General features: G+C 44.0%; 2 protein-coding genes across 2 annotated transcripts in view; both read right to left on the bottom strand.

Annotated features, from left to right (window-relative positions):
- Window positions 1–279: 279 nt before the first annotated feature.
- LOC132582545 (C-signal-like) lies at window positions 280–10,144 on the bottom strand. Its single transcript, XM_060254165.1, has 6 exons — window positions 9,900–10,144; window positions 9,573–9,624; window positions 6,437–6,624; window positions 4,442–4,600; window positions 3,878–3,988; window positions 280–507 (listed from the first exon to the last, which is right to left on the bottom strand). Exons 1-6 carry the CDS (start codon window positions 10,038–10,040, stop codon window positions 388–390), a joined length of 771 nt encoding a protein of 256 aa, XP_060110148.1. The 5' UTR covers window positions 10,041–10,144; the 3' UTR covers window positions 280–387.
- An 11,741-nt stretch (window positions 10,145–21,885) lies between these two features.
- LOC132582543 (C-signal-like) overlaps window positions 21,886–22,968 on the bottom strand; it is a 33,449-nt gene continuing 32,366 nt past the window's right edge. The window contains exon 6 of the mRNA XM_060254164.1: window positions 21,886–22,106. Coding sequence (XP_060110147.1) covers window positions 21,987–22,106 — 120 coding nt within the window. The 3' untranslated portion in view covers window positions 21,886–21,986. The remainder of the gene's footprint in view (window positions 22,107–22,968) is intronic.

Below are 22,968 nucleotides of genomic sequence, written 5' to 3'. Positions count from 1 at the left end.
GGGGGAGTGGCCAAGGAGAGTCCCAGGTGAGCGAGGCCTGCTTGGGCTGACTGGATCTCTAGCCGGCCCAAGCAGACCTCACTCGCCTGGGGCTCTCCTTTCTTGCGTCGAGCTGCTTTTGGCTGGTGGGGGGTGGCATATGCTGAGTTATGCTAATGAGCTCTGCCATCTATTTTTCTACAAAACAACCCCTGGAAGAAGCACATGCACACTAAATAAAAGGGGCTAGTTTGAACCTGGCCTCAGTGTGAAAGAAGAGAGAGATCTGACTTTTCGGCAAGTTATGGTAAATTTATTGCAGACAAAAGCAAAGGAAATCACACATTTGCTTCCCATATTTTCCTTGCATGCAAGATGTTTCCCCTGCAAGGTGGGGGATGGAGGGTCTCACCAAGGCACAGGTGCCCCTTCCCAGTTCACAAAAGTGCCAGTGTCTTTCTCAGTGAGATGGCTGAGGGCTTTCAGGATGCCTTGCACGCTTTCCTCCACTGTCAGTGGGGCCAGTCCCTTTGGAAAGAGAATCAGCGGATCACATGAGGACTTGGCACTGAATGACTGACCAAGAGCGTAAATTGCATAATCTGTGTACAATGCTCAGATACCCAATGCAAAAAGGAAAGCAATATCAAATGCTGCCTCCTGTTGATAGAACTCAGTTCCACTGCAGTTCACTTCAACACATTTGGAAACAGCCTCTGATCTGTGCAACTGGGGCCAGATAGTTCTTGTAGCAAAGTAACTTGTGAAAGTTATTGCTGCAAGGTATGCTGATGCCCACTAGCTTAGATAGTCTTTCAAAAAGGTTAGACAAATTCATTTCACTTAGACCTCTGAATGGCTATTATCTACATAAGTCATGGACGGAAACTTTTGTCATGGATGAATGGGGTGGGGGTAAAATCCTGAGAGCTCACACCACCGCTCCCTGTGTAGATGGTGGCAGGAGATGGCCATGCTCCCCAAGCTGAACTTGCTTCACTATTCTTTCTTTCTCTTCCTTTCCCCCAATTTATCGTCACTATAGGGCTCAGAATACTTGTCATGGGTGATCAGGTGTTCTGGGAATAGAAAACCCATGGCTTTTTTTGAGCAGGAACTCACAGAAATGCAGTTATGCCTGGCTTGGTGTCAGGGGTGTGGCCTAATATGCAAATTAATGGTGATGTCAGGGTGTGGTCTAATATGCAAATGAGTTCATACTGGGCCTTTTCTACCAAAAAAGCCCTGAGAAAACCCAGAAGGAACTCAGTGGGGGATGGGGAAAAGACAGTGTGTGGTACATTCTGAGTATGTAGTTTAGGATTACCAGCCACAAGGTGAGTAGGTTTGCCAGGTCTAACCAGCAGGGAATGTGGAGAGAATTATCAGGAGCTGTGCGGAGGCCCAGCCAACGTACACCAATATGTCTATTTCATTGTCCATGTGACCCAGAAGTGACATCATGCCAAGGATGTCTAGGCAATGTTTTGGTATTTGAGCAAAAATTCTATGGTAAATCTGGCTTCTACCATAGAGTTTTTGCCTGAATACCAGAGTGTCACCCAGACATCCCAGATGTGATGACATAACTTCCAGGTCACATGGGCAATGATGTAAACACATTGCTGCACATTGGATGGATCTCCCTCTTTTTCAGGGCAAATTCTCCCCACCTGTCAGCCAGCAGATTGGCAGCAGAAAGAGAAGGCCTAGCAGTAGGGGAACCCTGCCCCCACCAGGGGCTCTAGCAATCCTGGAGTGAAAACTCTCCTAGAGTTATAACTTACAGCATCTCCATTTGGCAAAGATCAGTGCCTCTGGAGGAAATGGCAGCTGCCTCTATGGCACTACATCCCTGCCGAGCTCCCGCCTCTCTCCAAAATCAACTCACCACTCACAAATCTTCAGGAATTTCCCAACCTAGAGTTGGCAACCTTAAGAGATCTATGCACACCTGCTCATTGAAGTCAGATGTTCTCAGAATAAAATTTTGAGGATGCACTGGGGAGGTGGAGAAGGAAAGAAAGATGGAAAGATGACTCTTCAAGGATTTTCTCTCCCCTTGGCCATCTCCGACCACCAGTGTTGGTCCTCATTAAATGGGAAAGATAAATTGGTGTGGGCTGGCCTGGAAAAGGAAGAGGGGATTCTTCTCTGGCCCATGTTTTCCACAAATGGCCTGGCTACCTGTTAGTATAATTTACTTGTAGCCTCCTTGGGACTAGTACACAGTCTGATATGCACTGCAATTTTCATATTGGGAACTGAAGTATGTAGGGTTGCCAGCTCTGGGTTGGGATACTCCTGCAGTTTTGAGGGCAGAGCTTGGTGAGCACAAGGTTTGGAGGGACCTCAGCAGGGTAGAATGCCATAAAGTTCACCCCCCAAAGCAGTCATTTGATCCAGGGAACTGATCTCTGCAGTCAGGAGAGCAGTTGGAATTCTGGGAAACCTCTAGGGCCACCTGGAGACTGGCAACTGAGGCACACACAGGCATAATTCAGATCAGGACCACACAAATACAAGGAGGACACTAGGAAAATGTACCATGTAGTTAGGCCCTCAGGGCTTTTTTGTAGCAGGAACTCCTTTGCATATTAGGCCACATCCTCCTGATGTAGCCAATCCTCCAAGAACTTACAGGGCTCTTATTACAGGGCCTACTGTAAACTCCAGAAGGATTGGCTACATCAGGGATGTGTGGCCTAATATGCAAAGGAGTTCCTGCTACAAAAAACCCCCCTGTAACTCTTGGAAGGCATCTTTATTAGACTATTGTGGGTGGACTGATATAACATGGATCCATTCTCTTTGATCTTTGGCTTTTTCTCCATGTGTTTTTATGCTTAAAAAGCAAACCCATTCATAAATGGGAACAGGATGGGGCATGAGAATGTCTCCCAGCTGAAATTCTAAAGGAACATGGTAGAAGACATAGCTAACACTTGGGAGGAATTACGCTATACCGGCTGCAACTTAGGTCTGTGAAAACTGGGAATGCATCATTGATAATTCTCATGGTTGAGAGAAAAGGACTCAAGAACATGAAAGGTTAATATACAACTTAAGGGCTAAAATTAAGAGCAAAATATAAAATTAAATATTGAACAAAAATACAAGTATTTATTATAGAAAGTTAAAAACATTTAGGGTTCCATCACTACCCTCCTTCCTTTGTAAAATCTTCAAACAACAATGGTAAACCACTTGACTTGATGCATTTCAACTTGAAATGGGCTTCTTCAGAGATCAAACAAATATGGGAAGGTGACTCAGTGGCAGAGCTTCTGCTTGGTAAGCAGAGGGTCCCAAGTTCAATCCCTGGCATCTCCAATTGAAAAGGGACCAGGCAAAATAGGCATGAAAAACCTCAGCTTGAGATCCTGGAGAGCCGCTGCCAGTCTGAATAGGCAATACTGACTTTGATGGACCGAGGTTCTGATTCAGTATAAGGCAGCTTCATATGTTCATACATGTTCATATACACATACAGACTCAAAATACAAAATACAGTAAATCGATAAATCTGCTGGACCAAAAAGAAAGTTGTTTAATAAAAATGTAATTGAGGCCTCTTATACTGCAGCCTTATGTCCTGGTCAAGGGCATACGTGTTGCATCATGTTGCATCTGTATGTTTCACCAGAATGGTCCAGAATTGATCAAAGTCAGTGCTAGATCAGACCCAGTGTGCCAAGAGTTATGTGTGATTATGGAAATGGATCACACTGCCTTTAGCACTTGCCTCCGGTCCTCCTGACTATATAGGCATGCTTTGTGTTCAATTTAGCAGAATTACAAGAAAACATTATGTCTGGGTCATCCTCAGCTATGAGAACAAAAATCTTCAAATCATTTTGGATGGCTTCGGAATGAATTTGCACTATGAAGCACTTACCTCTGTGTTTCCCATGTCCGTCTGCACCCATCCAGGGTGCAGTGCAATGCATAGGATTCTATCTTCTGCATATCGCAGGGACTGGCACCGGCTAAGCATATTTAGAGCAGCCTAGGAAGGATAAAGTTCGCTTATTTATCTAAACATGTATTAGTTGTCTTCCTTATAAAGCTAAAGGTGGCTTGCTACATAGATAAAATGCATTAAAAATCAAAATCAACATTTAAAATCACAATTCAGGACTGCTTGAAAACTTAACCAAATAGAATCCTAAGTAAAAATGTCTTCAATAGCCTCCTAAAGAACTTAAATTCACACACACATGGAAGGTTTTTTCATAATTGTGGGGCTGCCAGTGAAAAGGCCCTCCCTTCATACCTACCCAATGAGCTTTGATTGATGGGGCAATCAGGAGGGCCTCCCCATATGACATGACAGAGGTAAAGAGACAAATGATGCATTCAGTTCTTACTTTTAGTGACATGAACTGAGTGAGCACTTCCGCCTTTTAATGACATGAACTGAACAAGTTCTTCCACTTTTGCAGAGCATGCATTTCCTTACCTTGCTGCAACGGTAATTAATGACGTGTCCATATTCCCACGCAAGGAGGTTGGTGATGGAACCAGCTTCACTGGACATGTTGACAATGGCAGCTTTGCTACAGCTCATCCCTTTCTGGGGGCTTTTCTGCGACGCCTTCCTCAGCAAAGGCAGGAAAGCCTGGAGAAGGAGAGAGAAGAATCAAGGTCAGCAATGCAACAGAGGCCCGGCTGTCTCTTCAGCAGTGTAGAAGTCCCACCTTCTAGATGGCTCATGGCCTTATTATCAAAACGGTAGATATTTATGATCCTGGTTCACTGAGTACAATTCCCCCCTTCGTCTCCTCCCCTACTCAACCAGAGATGATGCACCAGTTGAATTTCTGTTATCACAATAGAACTTTCAACAGGCAGCATTCAACAACCAAGAACCGCCTGGGTGCATCTAAGTATCTTCCAAGTAGTCTTCCTCCAGCCAGAGGAGATTCCCTGCCACTCTAAGTTGCTCTTCCTACAAAAGAAGATCCACTTCATTTGGAGGACAGCTAGATTCCAGTAGTGCCTTAGAAACCAACTAGATCAGGGGTGTCAAACGTGGCCCAGGAGCTGAATCAGGCCCCCGAAGGGCTCCTATCAGTCCCCCGAGCAACTGGCTGTCATCTGCTTCCTTCTCCCTCTCTCTTCCTTCCTTCTGCATAACAGCTTGCTTTGCAAAGCTTGCTCAATAGCACAGGAGCTATAGAACAAAATCTCTACTTTCTCCATTGACTGAGGCTCCTCCATTGGGGAAGACGAGGGGAGGCAAAGCTTGTTTTGCCAGGATCTCTGAATTGCACAGCAGAGTTAGTGAGACAAGTCTATCTTACTTCTATTGGCTGAGGCTTCTCCCCCTCCTGGAGAACGATGGAAGGAGCCAGAGTTTCCTTAGCCCAGTTCCCTGGATTCCATGGGAGAAATACAAAGAAAGCACCTTTAAGACTGAGTGCTAATGTTTTAAGTATGTTTTAAGTTTTTCAAAAATCTTTAATTGTGTTTATCTGTGTCCTTTATAAAGTTTGTATCTCTGCTACCTATTCTTAAATAAGTACACACACGGCACGGCCCAACAAGGTCTCATTTATGTCAGATTTGGCCCTCATAACAAAATGAGTTCGACACCCCTGAACTAGATTTTGGGGCTTTCAAGAACCAAAGGTCTCTACAGATAACTGATGAAGGGAGCGTTAACTTCATGCCCCCAAAATCTTGTTCATTTCTAAAGTGCTCCTGGACTTGAATCTAGCTGTTCTACTGCAAGCTGACATGAAACTATCTCAGTTTGGAGGAAGGTTCCTTAAGTTGATGGAAGACTTCAAACTTGAGCCAAAAGGAAAGGTGGGATATAAATATTTTAATTAATAAATGTAAAGTACTGGGTTCTGAGACGTACAACAGCAACCATTCTTTATTAGTGATCACATAACAAGAGAACATGGCGGGGCCGGGTCCCCACTGCACCCGGAACAACCCCCTCCCAAGTCCAGTCCAATCCTGACCGATTAAAGTTCGCTCCACAGTTCTTAATAGGCGATCCAGTAAAGTCCCTTCCTAGTCAGGTGCAGTGTTCCCTCTAAACTGAGTTAGCATGAGCTGGCTCACAGAATTTTAGCCTCCAGCTCCCACATTTTTGTCTTAGCTCACGGATGGCCCCCCCAGAGCACACTAATTTATGCAGTAGCTCACAACTTTAATGCCAGGAGCTCACAACTTTAACGCCAGGTTCCCCTGAGTGCGCGAGGCAACGCTGTGTTGTAAATTCAGGGACCAAAATGCAGTACACAACAATAAATGAGGACATTTTGGTCAGTGGAAGAGCAGGACACACACCACTCTCCTTAAGCCATGGGCAATGCAATCCTAAACAGCGTTATGCCTGTCTCAGCCCATTGATTTCAATGGACTTAGACAGCTGAAACTGTGTTTACAGCTGAACTGCTATACAGAATGATGAGGAGAAGAGACCCCAGGATGTCCTTACCTGGGTCACCAGCATGGACCCTATCACGTTGGTTTTGTACACTTCAGACATGTCTTCTGCTGTCTCAGATTCGAGGGTGCCTACCCTTACAATGGCAGCGTTGTTGATGAGGAGATTGAGCCCATTTCCTTGCAGCTTTTCAGTTACTTTGGTGGCAGTGTTCTTGATGCTGGATGGATCATTAGTATCTAAAGCAACAACATTTTATAGGTCAATAAAGGTGAGCCATCACCAGGTAGGAAGCAGTTCAGCAAACCTCCACAGATGCTGCCTTTAGACTAGAGCATATACTCTTTATTTCACACAGTGCTTTGACTTTTCCACACATGTAAAATATTTAATGTAAGAGGCTTGCCAGCCCCCAGGTCTGAGAGGGGGATCCCCTGGTTTTGCAAGCTCCTCCTCACTGCCAGCCAGCTGGCCGGTGGGGAAAGCCCTGCCCCAACAGCCATGATGTGCTTTTAGATCTCAGCAGGTTTAGAAGAAGCTTGCAAACTGCGTTTTGTAATGTGTGTGTGCCTTTAAATCTCAGCAGGACGTGAAAGCTGCATGGGTGGATGAGCAGGAAGAACCATGTGGCTCTTCTTGGCTAGTGTGTGAGAGAGGAAGAAAACATAGTCCCTCTGTTTATTTTGCATTCATTTCAGAAGTTGTGTGGTATAATACAATGACTAGTAAAGAGTTAACTAGAACCTGATTATGCAATGGAGGAAAACTCCACCTTCTAGACCTCTCTCTTCTTTACTTTCATTTCCCTGTGTCTGAAGAAACTGGTTCAAATATAGCAGATTGTTACATTCTGCAACTCCTGTAAGTAATGCAATTTATACCATTGCCCCAGTGAAATCACAAAAGTGTGGCATACTGTTTATTTTGGCTGCTCTCTGTGTGTGTTCTCTTACATTTAGTGGAAGTACAGCTGCTGGGGGACCTTATGAAGGCAAAAAAGATGATAAGGAAATTAAGATTGTATTCAGGGGAACTGTACTACTGTGTGTTTTTGTTTTTGGGGGAATGGGAAAGTCTCCAGGCTCACCCCCAAAGTCCCCAGGTATTTCCTGAGTTGGACCTGGGTACCTTATGTAGACAGATTAAAAATATGTAACATATGTGTGTATAATCAGTCCATAATTGCAAAGCAAAATGGTTAATGGCCATCAGGGCCCAGGATGCTGGTGTCCTGCCTCTAAACTGCAAATGAGGCACAGGAGTTTATTGCTTGGGCAGGTCAAAGATCACACCATAGAAGGGGCTTCTTGCTTGGGAGGAGGAATAGAGCAAGGGGAACTTTACTAATGAAGTATCATCTCTTCTGGATGATTACCCTGAAATATCACACACAGGCCCCTGCACATTTCCTTTATGATGGAGACCACAGAGACTGGGGAAATACCTAGAGCATTGCAGACATAGCAGATGGAAATGACATTGCTCTGTCTATAGCATCTTCCCTTCTGAACATTTTCTCCCTCTTAAGTGCAGGGAAAGGAGGGGGGGATTGCTGGGGGGGGTGGGAGCCTAAGAGCCTTAGACTGATAAGCCTAAACTCAGCTAATTAATATTAACCAGCTCTTTAATCCCCATGTGGTCTTCCTGTGTCTTTATTTGGGGAACAATGCTGAGACAATTATTGTACATGCTGCGGCCTCTGTACCTGCAATGCCAAACACTTTCCCTGCTATGTACTGTGTCCAATTAAAGAAAGAGCTCTGTTGGAAGATATGTAAAATGTTGGTATTTTATAGATGAGATCTAAGCAAGTAGCAGCATAAATTGACTCCATTTGTTCTTATCAACCTTATGCACTTTGAGAGTTGCACTCTTCTAACTCATCGATTTCAGTGGACTTAGAAGGGTGTGACTCTGGACTCCAGAGATTTAGAAGGGTGTGTAACTCTTCTTAGAATGACCCTTCACCATATAGGCCTTGCTTCATTCTTGCATTCTTATCAGTTTTCAGAATTATTGCTTTTTGGTTTGCGTCATAGTCACATAGAGCGATCTCACATCACCTCCATTTGACTCAGCCCTTAACGAGAGTATTTAAAGAACTCCATCAAATTGAGGTAATGAGTGATGAAATTCTAGCACTACTAAGTAAACTGAAAACTTATGAATCTGCAGGGACAGATGGCACACACTCAAGGGTTCTTAAAGAACTAAAATCTGAAATTGTTGGTCTACTAACTTGTTGCTAAAATTAGCCTATATGCCAGAGATGACTAAAAAAATAGCAACCCCCCCCCCCCCACACTTTTTAGTAGGCTTTCCAAGCTTCTGCTGGGGCGGGGGTTCCCCTGGTTTTGAGGCCCCCAACCCGTCGGCTCTAAGCAGGCTGCCGGGGGATCCCCACCCTCAAAGAGCCCTGTCATGCGTGGCAGCGTGCAGCATGATGATATCACCTGGAAGTTATGTATCATGCTGGACATGTAATGTGGGGACGCTCTAGGAATTCGGGGGGGGGGGGGCTCTATGATTGTTTACAGGGGCCACTCTAGCAATTTGTGGGAAACTTCTAGGTGCTATAGCGTCCTCCCCATAGAGTGGCCCCGCATTAAACCATAGTGTTTCCCCAAAGGCCTAGAGCATTCCCATGCTACGTGCCTGGTGTGATATGTCACTTCTGGGTGACATCATCGTGCCAGGCGCACAAAAAGAAAAAGTTCCCCACCAGCAGCCACTGGGGACTTGGCAACCCAACTTTTTAGAAATTGGAACCAGGAAATTACAGGCCTGTTGGACTAGTATCTGGCTAAATTAGTAGTCTGTTGAGGAAAAATAACCATGGCATCTGCAAAGGGAAGTCCTGCCACACCAACCCCTTGGAGTTAATTGATCAGGTTAAAAAGTATGAGGATGAAGGCAAACATGTTCCAGGACAAACTATTAAATCAGCAAACGGAGTACAAAGTCTGAGAACAATATGAGAATCTAACACCAAATATTTCCAGGAAAAAAGAAAGAATGCCATGTAGCTGGGAATGAAGGACTCTGAAAGAAGTAAAACTGGGGCAGAACGCACATTGATGGAGTACTGGAAATGAGGAATGAATGTGCATTTAAACTATAGCACGGCAATCATGTGGAATGGCCCTGAATCTGAAGGAAGAGGGCATTTGAGGGGCTCATCACTTACCCATTTGGAGGATTTTGACACTTTGATATTTGGCAGCCAGGTTCTTCAATTCCTGAAAGAGACCAAAGGCAGAGACTTGAGATGCAATAGCAAGACTGGTGTATTTGAGAGAGTGGAAAGTTTAGGGATGGGTTTTTCATTAAGGAGTAATAACTTTGTATTGAAAGGGTCTTGGAGAAGCAAAAATGTCCTGAGACTGGGAAAGTGTCCAAGCCTGATCAATGAACCTGAAGTTCCAATCCCCTAGGCAGAATATCTTCAGCATCCAGAGGAATCTCTTGTTATGCATCTGTCCCATGGTACACTTAATGCCACCATGGCTCTCACCTGGGCACGTGGTCCCTCTGGGTCCCGGCAGGTGGCAAAGACCCATTCTGGCCCTTTGCTTTTTCCCACCAGCTGCCGGACCAGCTCCAAGCCAATGCCTCGGTTGGACCCCGTCACCAGGACGCTGCGTGCACTTAGCATTTTGGTATTGTGTCTTCTGCTGTTGCTTGAGTAGCAGAGCCAAAGATCAGCTGGTGAATTACAATCCCCACCCAGATTTGTATAAGTCACATGGTTGTTGTGTCAACACATGTCATGCCAATGGCTTCATTCCAGGAAATTGCCTCTGGAGTCCTATATCTCTGCACAGCTGCTGAAGCTATTTAAAAAAAAAAGCAGAGGAAGGATGGGGGGGGGGGGTTTCAGCTGCCTGATACAGCAGCAGCCTATGCTGTGTCTCTAATTATGCTAATTCCTCCAATTAATTAGGAGACATCCCATTTGAGTAAAATTTTATCCTTATGACAATGTGTTAAAAAATCACCTAGTCAATATGACTTTTGCTATTCTCAACTGTAATAAATGGTGCATTTTTCTTCTTGGCCACATTGATCTCTTGTGCCCCTGAATTAGTTGTACAGATTAATTATACAAAATACAGTATTTCCTCCTTTGGGATCTGTCTACAGTTTTCCATGAGGTGTCATGATCTGGGGCCTAGAAGGTAAGGAGAGGCCTGCCTAGTGAGGCCTAGAGGGCCTGAGGAAGCCTTCCTCAATTGGCTAGAGGGTTTACATCTTCCAGGATCCCGTCTCTCCCTCTGATTGGGTGAAAGCAGTTTTGGAGGGAAACTGAACAACAGAAGAATGGGACCTGGGAGGAGAAGATAAATGGACCTGAGCTGGAGGGAGCTTCAGCAAGAGAGTTTTCCCCCTCACCTGGAACTGGGGTGAATTAATATAATGTTACTAGAAGTAAGGAATGCTAAGATGAATGCTAACACAGTCACACTAGGGCTGTTTATTTGCTTTCTACCACCTTTCACCATCTCACCAAAATTATTGTTTATAACTAGGGTTGCCAAGTCCAATTTAAGAAATATCTGGGGACTTGGGGGTGGAGCCAGGAGACTTTGGGGGTGGGGCCAGGAGACATTAGGGGTGGAGCCAAGATCAAGGCTGTGACAAGCATAATTGAACTCCAAGGGAGTTCTGGCCATCACATTTAAAGGGATCGCACATTTTTAAAAATGCCTTCTTTCCATAGGAAATAATGAAGGATAAGAGCACCTTTTTTGGGGGCTCATAGAATTGTATCCCCTGGTCCAATCTTTTTGAAACTTGGGTATTTTGGGGAGAGGCACTGGATGCTATACTGAAAACATAGTGCCTCTACCTCAAAAATAACTCCCCCAGAGCCCCAGATACCTGCGGATCAATTTTCCATTATTTCCTATGGGAATTAGACTCCATACAGAACAACAGAGTTCCCAGCAGACATTTCCCTCCCCTCCCCCCGCTTTCTGACGACCCTGAAGGGGGGGAGGGCCTCCAAACCGGGGGATCCCCTGCCCCCACCTGGGGATTGGCAACCCTATTTATAACCCACAATTTGTGTGAGAGGACATTAAAGACAAGGCTAAGAAATTAACTGTCTGAGGAGAACTTGGAATCACATTATGTTGCTAATAGCTATCCATTGTAAAGGAATTGTTAGATGAATTAGATGTAGAAGCAATTATTGACAGATTCACACAATCTAGTGAATTCAAACAATTGCTCTTAATATAGTGGACTGCATGAAATATGCTTTTGAACTGCCTGTTAATGTGTAAAATGTTCAGTACAAGCAAATACTGAAAAATATCCACCATTTACTTAAAAAATGTTTTTTAAAAATTCAATTATAACAATCTATATTTACATTTATTATCTACTATATACTGCCAGTAATATTTACAATATATGTACACTATAATTACTAAAAAATATACATTTATTTTGCAAACATTTTAATTGTACCTTTTTCCACTTATGTTTTTTTAAAATTTATTTCTTATAAAAAATTAAATTATAGCCTTATAGTCATGGGTGGGCCCTTTGCCTCCTGGCAACCAATATTTTTAAACCCAGTCCAATACTGCCTGGCAACCATAATGCCTGACTGGAGTAAAGTCAGCATTTGTCAAGATAAACCTGGATTTGAGTGATTGTTTGCTAGCCAAATCTTGATTTCACATAAACAAATTGATGTTGAAATAAACCATGGTTTCACATTGTATTTAAACAGAACAGGCATCAAAGGAAAACAGTTCTCTCCCCTTTGAAAGCTATTCCATAGCAAGGTGATTAAGATTTATCAGTAGAGATCTGACAAATACCGCATTAAAACTTATCGCCAAGAAAGGGGAAATTGGTTGCTCCATACATGTGGAATGACTCCTTTGATCTTTGGAAGAACAGCTCTGTTTTATGTGGTTCCACTTTTAAGGAAGGCCTAGAAGCCTTCTTTCACACCCTAACAATATTAAAGATCTGAAACTCTCCAAATCTAGTAAACTCTCCAAATTTGCTCCCTAGGAGAAAACAACAAAATGCCATAAAAGAGGTGACTCTTTGACAGTAAGATGGCTTTTGGTTTCTTGTTGCCACATTCAGTTGTTATTCACTTTACATATATGTGCATGAATTTAATAATCTCTAACATTTTTTTTAACCTGGGTGCAGACTGCTAACCCAAGAACATATCTCTTTGTGGAAGTGGAGGGTTATTGTGAAGAAGAAGACTGCAGATTTATACCCTGCCCTTGTCTCTGAATCAGAGTCTCAGAGCCGCTTACAATCTCCTTTATCTTCTTCCCCCACAACAGACATCCTGTGAGGTGAGTGGGGCTGAGAGAGCTCTCACAGCAGCTGCCCTTTCAGGGACAACCTCTACAAGAGCTATAGCTGACCCAAGGCCATTCCAGCAGCTGCAAGTGGAGGAGTGGGGAATCAAACCTGGTTCTCCCAAACAAGAATCCACTTACTTAAACACTACACCAAACTGACGTTGTGTTGTCATGAAAGACTGTACCTCTCCAGGGCACCTAAAAAACTTTCCTGGAGCAGCATTTTATGTGGTGTTTTTCATACGCCATTACTTTACAGGAACAAGAGTTTAAAAAAACAAACCTACCCCAATGGCAGAATGTGTTCATTTTCTGGGGTGGTTTTTCCTAGTCCAGGTTGTTTTTGTTTTATTTTTCTACAGAAAGAAAACTAAGTGGCTGTACGTTGAGGATGCAGTTTTACTACTATAGATGTGCAAATGTCCTAAGAGAATGCATATGTGCACAAAAGCTCATACCTTGAATAAAACTTTGTTGGTCTTAAAGGTGTCACTGGACTCTAACTTTATCCTAAGAGGAAAAGGTTCTAGATCTACTTTTCTCTGCAGCCTGCCCAAACTGGAACAAGTGGGATATGACAGACCCCTAGTACTTCCCAATTATCAAGCAGGCTTCTCTCCAAAAATTAGTTCCCAGCTGTGACTGATTAGCCCCAAGTAGTGTGGAATTAGTTATTGTTTAAAATGTCTGTCTGTCCCACCCCATCATGAAGCTCTAGTTTGTCTTTTAGCCCAGCTCTGGAATTTAATGGGATAAGCAGGAGCCCTCTTGTTTTTCTCATTCAAATGGCATTTGAGGCCATATGACATTCAAACAGAAGTAACAATTTTATTTAACAGGCAGGGATTGAATTGGTGTAGTCAGGGGTTGGAAATTCTGAGGTAAAAATTATTGCTAATATAGATTATACTTCTTTTAACAATCAAAATAATGTTGTTAAACCTTATTTTCATATATTCTTGGATCTTAACAGTGAGAGGCATTTGGCTGAGCATTTAAGTTAAAATTTTCTTCATATAGGGTGCGGTCATATGTCACATTAAAAGCGGGCATGTAGTGCTCAAATGTGAACCGCTGAATATTGATTTGATGCAGGGCCGATCAGACGAGCATCCAAGAATGCAACTCATCCTATTGTTGAGCGATCAGACATCCAATACTATCACACTCTTTTCTTGGCACATGCATGATCAGATGGTGATTACCGGGGGTGGGGTGGGTGGGTGGGATCCATTGAACATGCACCCAACTGTTTGGAGGTGGCGGCGGGGGGGAAGGGGGGGAAGTTTCCGGAATTAACGTTGCTGATTCAAATCAAGGGACTGCCAGGAACTACTTTCCTGGAAATTAGCAGTGACAATGATATCTGGAAATCCTCTACACTGAAAAAAAATATTTTTTTTCCTTTTCTGAATAGTGGGATAACGTTCCCTCCCCCCTCTGATCCTGTGTTGATCGGAGAAGCAGAAGCGTCACCTCAGATTCCCGGATGATCTGGCAATGCGCATGTCTGCTGTGGCTTTAAAAAAAAAAAAAGGTGGGAGGGGTGGTAAACATTCCAAGGGGCAGTATTGCGTATGAGCTGTCCAAACAGGAAAAAACCGATCATGTGCCACTTCTTTGAAAAAGGTCTGGACTTTCTGCACTATCAAATTAATGTGGCATTGATCTGGAGCAAGCTGGGATGACCCCAGATGATGCTCAATTGCCAGATGTGGATGTCTGGATGAACATATTTAATCCGTCAGCGAGAAAGAGCTGTGTCGCCACTAATGGTACGTCTGAATGCACCCATAGTTTCCTGTGACTCTTCAGGTCTCCTGGAGACCATCTCTTTATTTGTCTACCTAAACTCTCCCCTTTTGGAAACCACAGTTTATTTCAATATCCCAAGGTGTCTACATTTGATTCCCTTCGTGACAGACCAGGGCCTCCTCAGAGCAAAATCCACTGTGTAACTGGGCAGGAATTATTATATAACCCTTTTCTTTTGGCCTGAATAGGAGTTTCAGCATACTACCCAATCACCCTTGCCAAAATCTCAATCCCAGTTCAGGTGTCTGTGTAAAACAGATTTCAGCTTAGAATGAGACATTCAGCTGTGATACTTCTTCCTCAGAATTGATAGAAACAATTAAGGCAAGGAGTTATTTTCCTTCACTCTAAAAGTGAACCTACAACTGACTCTGTCAGACTCACTTCCAACCGACTCTGTCAGAAGCCAACTGACTAACTCTGACTTCCCAAAGACCAACTGGCCAAATGACTCCAAAAAAGACCATGCCCTCAGCTAATCATATAGTTCTCCTCAGCTGGCATTGGTCAATATGAGCAGGGAAGGAAAAAGGGAGCATCCTGTCACTCAGGCTTTCCATTTCACTTAAATCCGAGTTCAGTGGCACCTATAAGACCAACAAAGTTTTACTCAAGTTGCGAGCTTTTGTATGCAAGCTTGCACACGAAAACTCACAACTTGAATAAAACTTTGTTGGTCTTAAAGGTGCCACTGAACTCTAACTTTTGTTCTATTGCTTCAGACCAACATGTCTGCCCACCTTGATCTATTTACCTCCCAGCTCTTGAAAACAGCTACATTAGGAAACCTGTTGTTAAAGGCAGTCCATCATATGGGATATGAAGGAACCAGCGTTCTCTCTAAGCTAGCTCAGTTTTATAGCCTCTGGCTCACTCATTTTTGTCTTAGCTCAGGAAACATGGTCCCAAAGCAAACTAATTTATGCAGTAGCCAGATCGCTCACTCACAACTTTAGTGCCAGTAGCTTACAAGTTAGAATTTTTGCTCACAAGACTCCACAGTTTAGCGGGAGCGTTGGGAGGAACTCCACAGGGTGGTTAGACAGGTAACCCATCATGCCCTATCTATAAACGATAATGTGTTTTTGGTTGTCATGAAGGAGAGGCTTTGGCTCAGTGGTAGAGCATCTGCTGTGAACGCAGAAGGTACTTGGTTCAGGCTCTGGAATCTCCAGTTTAAAAAGGCTCGGGGATTAAGTGAGCTGAAAGAGTACCACAGGAGATCCTGAAAAGCCACTGCCAGTCTAAGTAGACTGTTCTGACACTGATGAACCAATGGGCTAATAATTTAATAGAAGGCAATATGTTCATGTGATCTATCTGGGCTTACATTGACCCCTGGTGATCAACTTGAATTATTTCACATGCTCTACTACTTGGGGTTTTGTACTTTGTTCACTATGTAGTTCATTAATCTTCTGTGGTTTGCATTTACAGATTATGGAACTCATGCCCATCTCTTTTCTTCCTGTTCTCATCTTCTTTTGAAATATTGTGATCTGTAAAGAAGATAAGTAGTAGAAAATCTGAATAGTAATGTTTAAAAATAATACAGAAAACCAGGGCTTTTTTCAGGGAGAACAAGGCAGAACAGAGTTCCAGAACCTGTTTGTAGAAACAAAATTCTCAAAAAAATGTTTAAAAGTTCATGAGAGGCACCCATATGTTTCTCCTTCATTTCCCTCTTGAGAGTTCTGGCACCTCTTTTTCCAGAAAAAAAAGCCCTACAGAAAACGAGAGAGACTAAGAAAAAAGGAAGGACAGAAGGTATAACCTTGACTGAAGAACGGCACACTCCTAGTCCTCTTCTACCAAGTGCATAGCTTCAGGTGCAATTTAGATGGAGAGGTGAGGGAGGCTGAGGATACCTGCCTAGCCAGCCAGATCTGCTGAATCAACCCTGGCAATCAATGGAGTGATAGATGTCGCAGCCAAATTGCCCTTGCATTGATGATTCCTTCTCTACAAAAACCACAATTCCCCTTGCAGATCACAGATACGAGGGGCAAGGGTTCAATGAACATGTGGCAGGCCTTAATGCTCGGGTGGCCAGCGAGACCAGGCCAGAAAACCCCTGCAGGCGAACATCACCTCTCCACTGATCCCCAGCCCCGGACTGCAGCCGGGACCTTCACTTGTGTGCGCCAGCCTACCCTACCCTGCCCTGTCCGCAATGGAGCCATCCACCCCCTACCCCCGCCACCCCACTTGAGGGCCAGAACGGCCTCTTCTTGCAGGCGCCCTCTAGCCCAACATCAGCCCAACGTGGAGCTTAACTTTCAGTCCTGGGCGCTGAAAGTGTCCCCTTGTTTCTGCTTGCTGGGGGGTCAGAGATTTCTTCCAGCCCCTAAGGAAGCAGAAGAAACTCGGAGCTTAACTTTCAGTCCTGGGCGCTGAAACTGCTCCGTTGTTTCTGCTTGCTGAGGGGTCAGAGATTTCTTCCAGCCCCTAAACAAGCAAAAGCAACTCGGAGATTAACTTTCAGTCCTGGGGGCTGAAAGTGCCCTGTTGTTTCTGCTTGCTGTGGGGTCAGAGATTTCTTCCAGGCCCTAAGCAAGCAGAAGCAACAGGGAGCTTAATTTTCAGTCCTGGGCACTGAAAGTGTCCCGTTGTTTCTGCTTGCTGAGGGGTCAGAGATTTCTTCTAGCCCCTAAGCAAGCAGAAGCAACAGGGAGCTTAACTTTCAGTCCTGGGCAGTGAAAGTGTTCCATTGTTCCTGCTTGCTGAGGGGTCAGAGATTTCTTCCAGCCCCTAAACAAGCAGAAGCAACTCGGAGATTAACTTTCAGTCTGGGCTCCAAAAGTGCTCTGTTTTTTCTGCTTGCTGAGGGGTCAGAGATTTCTTCCAGCCCCTAAGCAAACAGAAGCAACTCGGAGCTTAACTTTCAGTCCTGATCTCCCTGTTGTTTCTGCTTGCTGAAATCAGAGAATTCTTCCGGCCCCTAAGCAAGCAGAAGCAACTGTGTATGGTGCCCTAAGCAAGCAGAAGTAGGCTTCCCAATCCCCAGGTCCCAGCGGGGGATCCCCCGTTTTGACAGGCTTCTCCCCGCCCCCAGCCAGTGGCTGGCGGGGGAAGCCCCGCCCCCAGTCACCATGTAGTTTTAGAGCTGCAGATTTAGAAACCTGCAAAGAGGTCTGTTTTTAAAATGTGTGCCCTCAAGGCCGAGCAGGAAACAGGAAGGGCTTCATGGGAAAGGATCAGTAACAGCTTCCTCAGAGAACGGTCCCTCCCTTTCTTTTGCTTTCGTTTTCAGAGTAAGTATCTGCATTGTTCAGATACTGGCTTACTCATAAGTGGTCCTTTTGATAATTATTGTTTTCTTTTTTTCCCCCCTTAAAAAAAACTTACGTAATTTCAATAAACAGATTAACATTCAGGATCATAGTCAAAATAATAATCAAAATTATGATCCAACAAAGTCAGCTAGTCACCAATAAACATATGAACCACAAGTACAAACAGTGCATAATCAGATTAAAACAAATTAATGATACACCAGTATATTATTTGCAGTTGAACCAGAATTCCCACAGGAAAAATAATCCAGAAAAGGGGACCACTTAGCTAAAATAGTTGACCTTCGATGTGAAGTATGCCTCCCTTCTAAACTATGTGTAATTTTGTTCAAAACAAAATACTCTAGCATTTGCTTAACCAGGCCACCAAGGAAGCAATTGAATTCTGTTTCCAATGTAATGCAATAGCATACTTAGCCTTAATTCAGGAAGTTTAAAATCATCCCAAATGTTTAAGAGACAAATTTTAGGGGATAATGGAATCCTTACTCCCATAATATAAAAAATTTCCATAATGACTTGTGACCAAAATGAAGAAATCAGTGGACATGTCCACTACATACGTAAGCCCCTTTTTCACCACATCCCCTCCAACACAGAGAACTGAAAACATTAGGAGTGGAGTACGATAACTGGACAGGTGTCAGATATCACCTAGACAAAATTTTAAAAGCTTGGGCTCTAATATTAAGGGACTTTGTAGAATTGATAATTATCAACACCTGCAGAGCAGTTTTCATTTCCTAGAGATTCGACCTTGGGAGCCAGTTTTATCCTCCCTAGTTTTTTTTCCCCCTCACAGCTGAAGCACAAATTAACCATTTGGTTCTGACTGACAGTTAAGTTGCTGTGTGGGGCATCATTTTTTAGGGAAGAGGGCTTCTCATGACATATAGATTACTCATCTTTTCATTCACCCTGGCATGCCCACATGCTATACCTGTTGAGCGTGGAGAGGCCCTCATATTCTGTAGGATGGGTGACATGGATGACTAAAAGATGCTCTATGTCAATAAAGGTATTTGGACTTGGACTAAAATATGCTATCTGGGATGCTTGAAGATAGTAAGTTTCTTAAATCTTATAGGCAGATTTTTAGATAGGAAGAACTTATTGCCTGAATTTGAGTGATTTATGCTGTGCAACACTCCTTGATCTAATAAACTGGATTTATATTTAAGTTGAGTCTCAAGGCACACCTCAAGGAACCTGAGGGTGGAAAACTGAGGCCTTGGAAGATAAAGCTTTCACTCTCATAAAATTAAAGGGAGTACATCTTGCTTGTCTGACTGCTGGAGCAGCTGTTTTCAACACCCAGAGTAGCAGGCCTAGGGCAGTTTGTCATTATATCCCCACCTTATCCTGACCTTTCCAAAACAGAATTTAGTGCAAGCTTCCTGGCAAGAACTCAAGAAGTCCAAGCATAATAATAATAATAATAATAATAATAATTTTTATTTATATCCCGCCCTCCCCGCCGAGGCAGGCTCAGGGCGGCTTACAGACATGGAAAGTGCCATGATTACAATAAATACATTATACAATAAAATACATTTAAATAATTTAATTAAAACCACGACAGTTAAGGTGCTATAAGCATAATCACACATTGCCATTTTTGAAGGTCCCTTGCATTTTTGAAGGCCTTGCACACCTCAGTTTTGCATCCGTTGCTCATCACCATCATCAGCTTGCTGGCCGTAAAGTGTAGATGACTGGGGAAGACAATGGCAAACTGCCCCATAAGAAAAAATCTGCCAAGAAAACATTGTGATGTGGGTTGGTCCTGATATCACTTTGTTTCATATTTACCACACATGCAAAGTTCTATGCAAGATGGCAGCACAATTTCACCCTGGCCTAGATAACAAGGAGGGCTAGAATCTTCTGCCCTCCCCTCACCAAGCAATTTGACACTTCCTGTGATTCCACCCCAGGCCCTGGAGCCTGCCCAACAGGGACTAGTGCAGAAAGACTTCCCTTTTCTGTCCTATCTTTTCAAGTCGCAAAACAACTGAATGCTAAGTTTTAAAAAAGACATGGAGAAGCAAGTAAATGTCTTGGAATCGACAGACAGACAGACACTTGGCAGGAAAATAAATACAAACGAAGAGAACATATTTTTTATTTCCTTCATTTATACCTCACGTTTCTTCCCAGAGTGGTAAGGTGTAGTACTGCAGTCCAAGCTCCACTCATGACCTGAGTTCAATCCCTGCAGAAGCTGGGTTCAGGTAGCTGACTCAATCTTCCATCCTTCTGCTTGCTAAAATGAGTACCCAGCTTGCTGGGGTAAAGGGTAAATGACTGGAGAAGGCAATGGCAAACCACCCTTTAAAAGTCTGCCAAGAAACCATCATGATGTGACATCTTCCCATGGGTCAGTAACAACTCAGTGCTTGCACAGAGGACTACCTTTGCCTTTTAATTCTGTTTAGGATTGCACTGTCACCGTAGCAGCTGAAGAGTTAATCTTCTATTCTGCAGGAGATACTCCACACTGGGGCGCGGGGGTGGGGCAGGAGAAAGTGTTAAGTAAGGATTAAACTTGGTTCGTAAAAGAAGGTTGCAGCTGGTCTGTATGTCCAAAAACTGTTAGCAAGTTTAGCCCAACTTGTACTACTAGGTTGTTTTTTAAAATTTTGACAACCCCCTGGCTTCCATGGATTTAGGAGGTGTAGCTGTGCTTAGGATTGTATTTAGCCTCTGAATGAGGAATGGATGTGCCTACTGTAGTGGAAATGCTTGCGCATGAAAGGAAAGGAATCATGCCAGACTTCTGAACCTGAACCTCCTGCATGCATGGCTCTGCCATGGACACCTGATGAAGGACTATAAGATCCTTTATTCTAAAATCTCCCCAAGGAGAGGACTGCATAGCGGTCAGACTTGTTTATACAGCTCTGTGCTGATGTAGAAAATGGGAACTGCTAATCGGCTTCATTCTCATATCTTAAACAGCTTACAATGAAGCTTGTTGGATCAGACCAGTGAACCACCTAGTCTAGCATCCTGTTTCTCACTTTGGCTAACCAGTTACTATGGAGGATCACCAGCAGGGCATAGAGGGCAAGACAATCCCATGATTCTGCCTTCTGACACTGGTATTCAGACTGGGACCAATTTCATGCTAGGCTTGTTCTGGGTGGACAGCCATTTTGCCCCCCCCCCCCATTTCTCTCCATTTCCTCACAAGCTGCTGCAGAGCTGCAAGTTGGTGTACTGCTTTTCTGTGGCGAGCAAGATCCTCTTACAAGCAGTTTCTGCTTGCCGTGGGAAAGTGGTGCGCCAACTCACAGCTCCACAGCTGCTTGTGTGAAAATGGAGAGAAGCGCCAGGGGCAAAAGGGCTCTCCACCCAGAATGAGCCCTAGTGTGAAATCGGTCTGGGTTACTGCCTCTGAAGGTAGAGGGTCCCTTATAGCTAGTAGCCGCTTCTTATGCCTTCCTTTCAGAGTCAGCTTGCTGGGACTCTAAGCTGAACAGGATTTGTTCTGTACAATTAGGAGGTGAGAGTTAAACTTTAACTAGAGGTGTTTTCTCTCTAATCTGTTTTACATTGAGCGATTAAAAATCACTTCAGAAGTGGGTAAGAAGCCAGAGAACCAGTTTCTTCAGCACAGAAGCAGCCTTTAATCTGCTTTCTCTTATCTCAGAAGCTAAGCAGGGTCAGCCCTGACTAGTACATAGATGAGAGAAGAAGATATTGGATTTATAGCCCGCCCTATACCCTGAATCTCAGAGCAGCTGACAATCTCCTTTATCTTCCTCTCCCCCACAACAGACAGGCCGTGAGGTAGGTGGGGATGAGAGAGCTCTCACAGCAGCTGTCATTTCAAGGATAACTCCTTCGAGAGCTATGGCTGTCCCAAGACCATTCCAGCAGCTGCAAGTGAAGGAGTGGGGAATCAAACCTGGTTCTCCCAGATAAGAGTCCATGCACTTAACCACAACACCAAACTAGCTCTCTGCACACTACATGCACACTACATAAAAGGGGCTAGTTTGCACCTGGCCTCAGCATGAAAAGAAAAAAGAGATTTGACTTTTCAGCAAGTTATGGTAAATTTATTGCAAACAAAGGCAAAGGATTTCATACATTTGTGTCCTGCACCTTCCTCACGGATGAGATATTGGAGGGGGTGTCTCACCAAGGCAGGACAGCCCCCTCCCAGTTAATGAAAGTGCCGCTGTCTTTCTCAGTGAGACGGCTGAGGGTGCTGAGGATGGCTCCCACACTTGTATCCACTCTCATGGGGGCTTGTACCTTTGAAAGAAGAATCAGCAGATCACATGAGCACTTGGCACCGAATGACAGACCAAGTCTATAAATCGCAGAATCCATGTCCCATGTTCAGATACTCAGTGCAAGTGGGAAAGCAATATCATATGTTTGCCCCCTGCTTACAGAACTCTACTCCACTGCAGTTTCACTTCACCACATTTGGAAGTTGCATATGATCTGTGTAATTGGGGCCAGGTAGTTCTTCCAGCAAAGTAACTTGCGGAATTTACTGCTACAAGATATGCTGGTGCCCACTAGCTTAGATAGGTTGTTCAGAAAGGTTAGACCAATTCATGACACTTAGACCAATGAATGGCTATTATACACAAAGCCATGGATGGAACCTTTTTGTCATGGCAAATCTGGGAGTGAAATCCCAGGAGCTCGCACCACCCCTCCCTGTGCAGGTGGTAGCAAGAGATGGCCATGCTCCCCAAGCTGAACTTGCTTCACTCTTTATTCTTTCAATTCCTTTCCCCCAATTCATTGTGGTTACTGTAGTGCTCAGAACACTTGTCCTGGATGATCAGGTGGTCTAGAAATAGAAAATCCTAAAAGAACTCAGTGGGTGATTGGGGTGGGAAATGACGTGTAGTACATTCTGAGTATGTAGTTTAGGATTAGCGGCCTCAAGGTCGGGCCTGCAGTTCTCTTGGAGTTACAACTCTCTTGGCATTATAACTTACAACATCTCCATATGGCACAGATCAGTGCCTCTACACGAAATGGTACCTGCCTCTATGGCGCTACATTCCCTCTCCAAAATCCACTCGCTCCCAGTCACCACCCACAAATCTCCAGGAATTTCCCAAGATGGAGTTAGCAACCTTAAGAGATCTGTGCA

This window comes from Heteronotia binoei, chromosome 14, assembly GCF_032191835.1.
Source record: "Heteronotia binoei isolate CCM8104 ecotype False Entrance Well chromosome 14, APGP_CSIRO_Hbin_v1, whole genome shotgun sequence".
NCBI lineage: Eukaryota > Metazoa > Chordata > Lepidosauria > Squamata > Gekkonidae > Heteronotia > Heteronotia binoei.
Note: the sequence above shows the minus strand (reverse complement) of the source record. Positions and strands in the feature narration are given on the sequence as shown.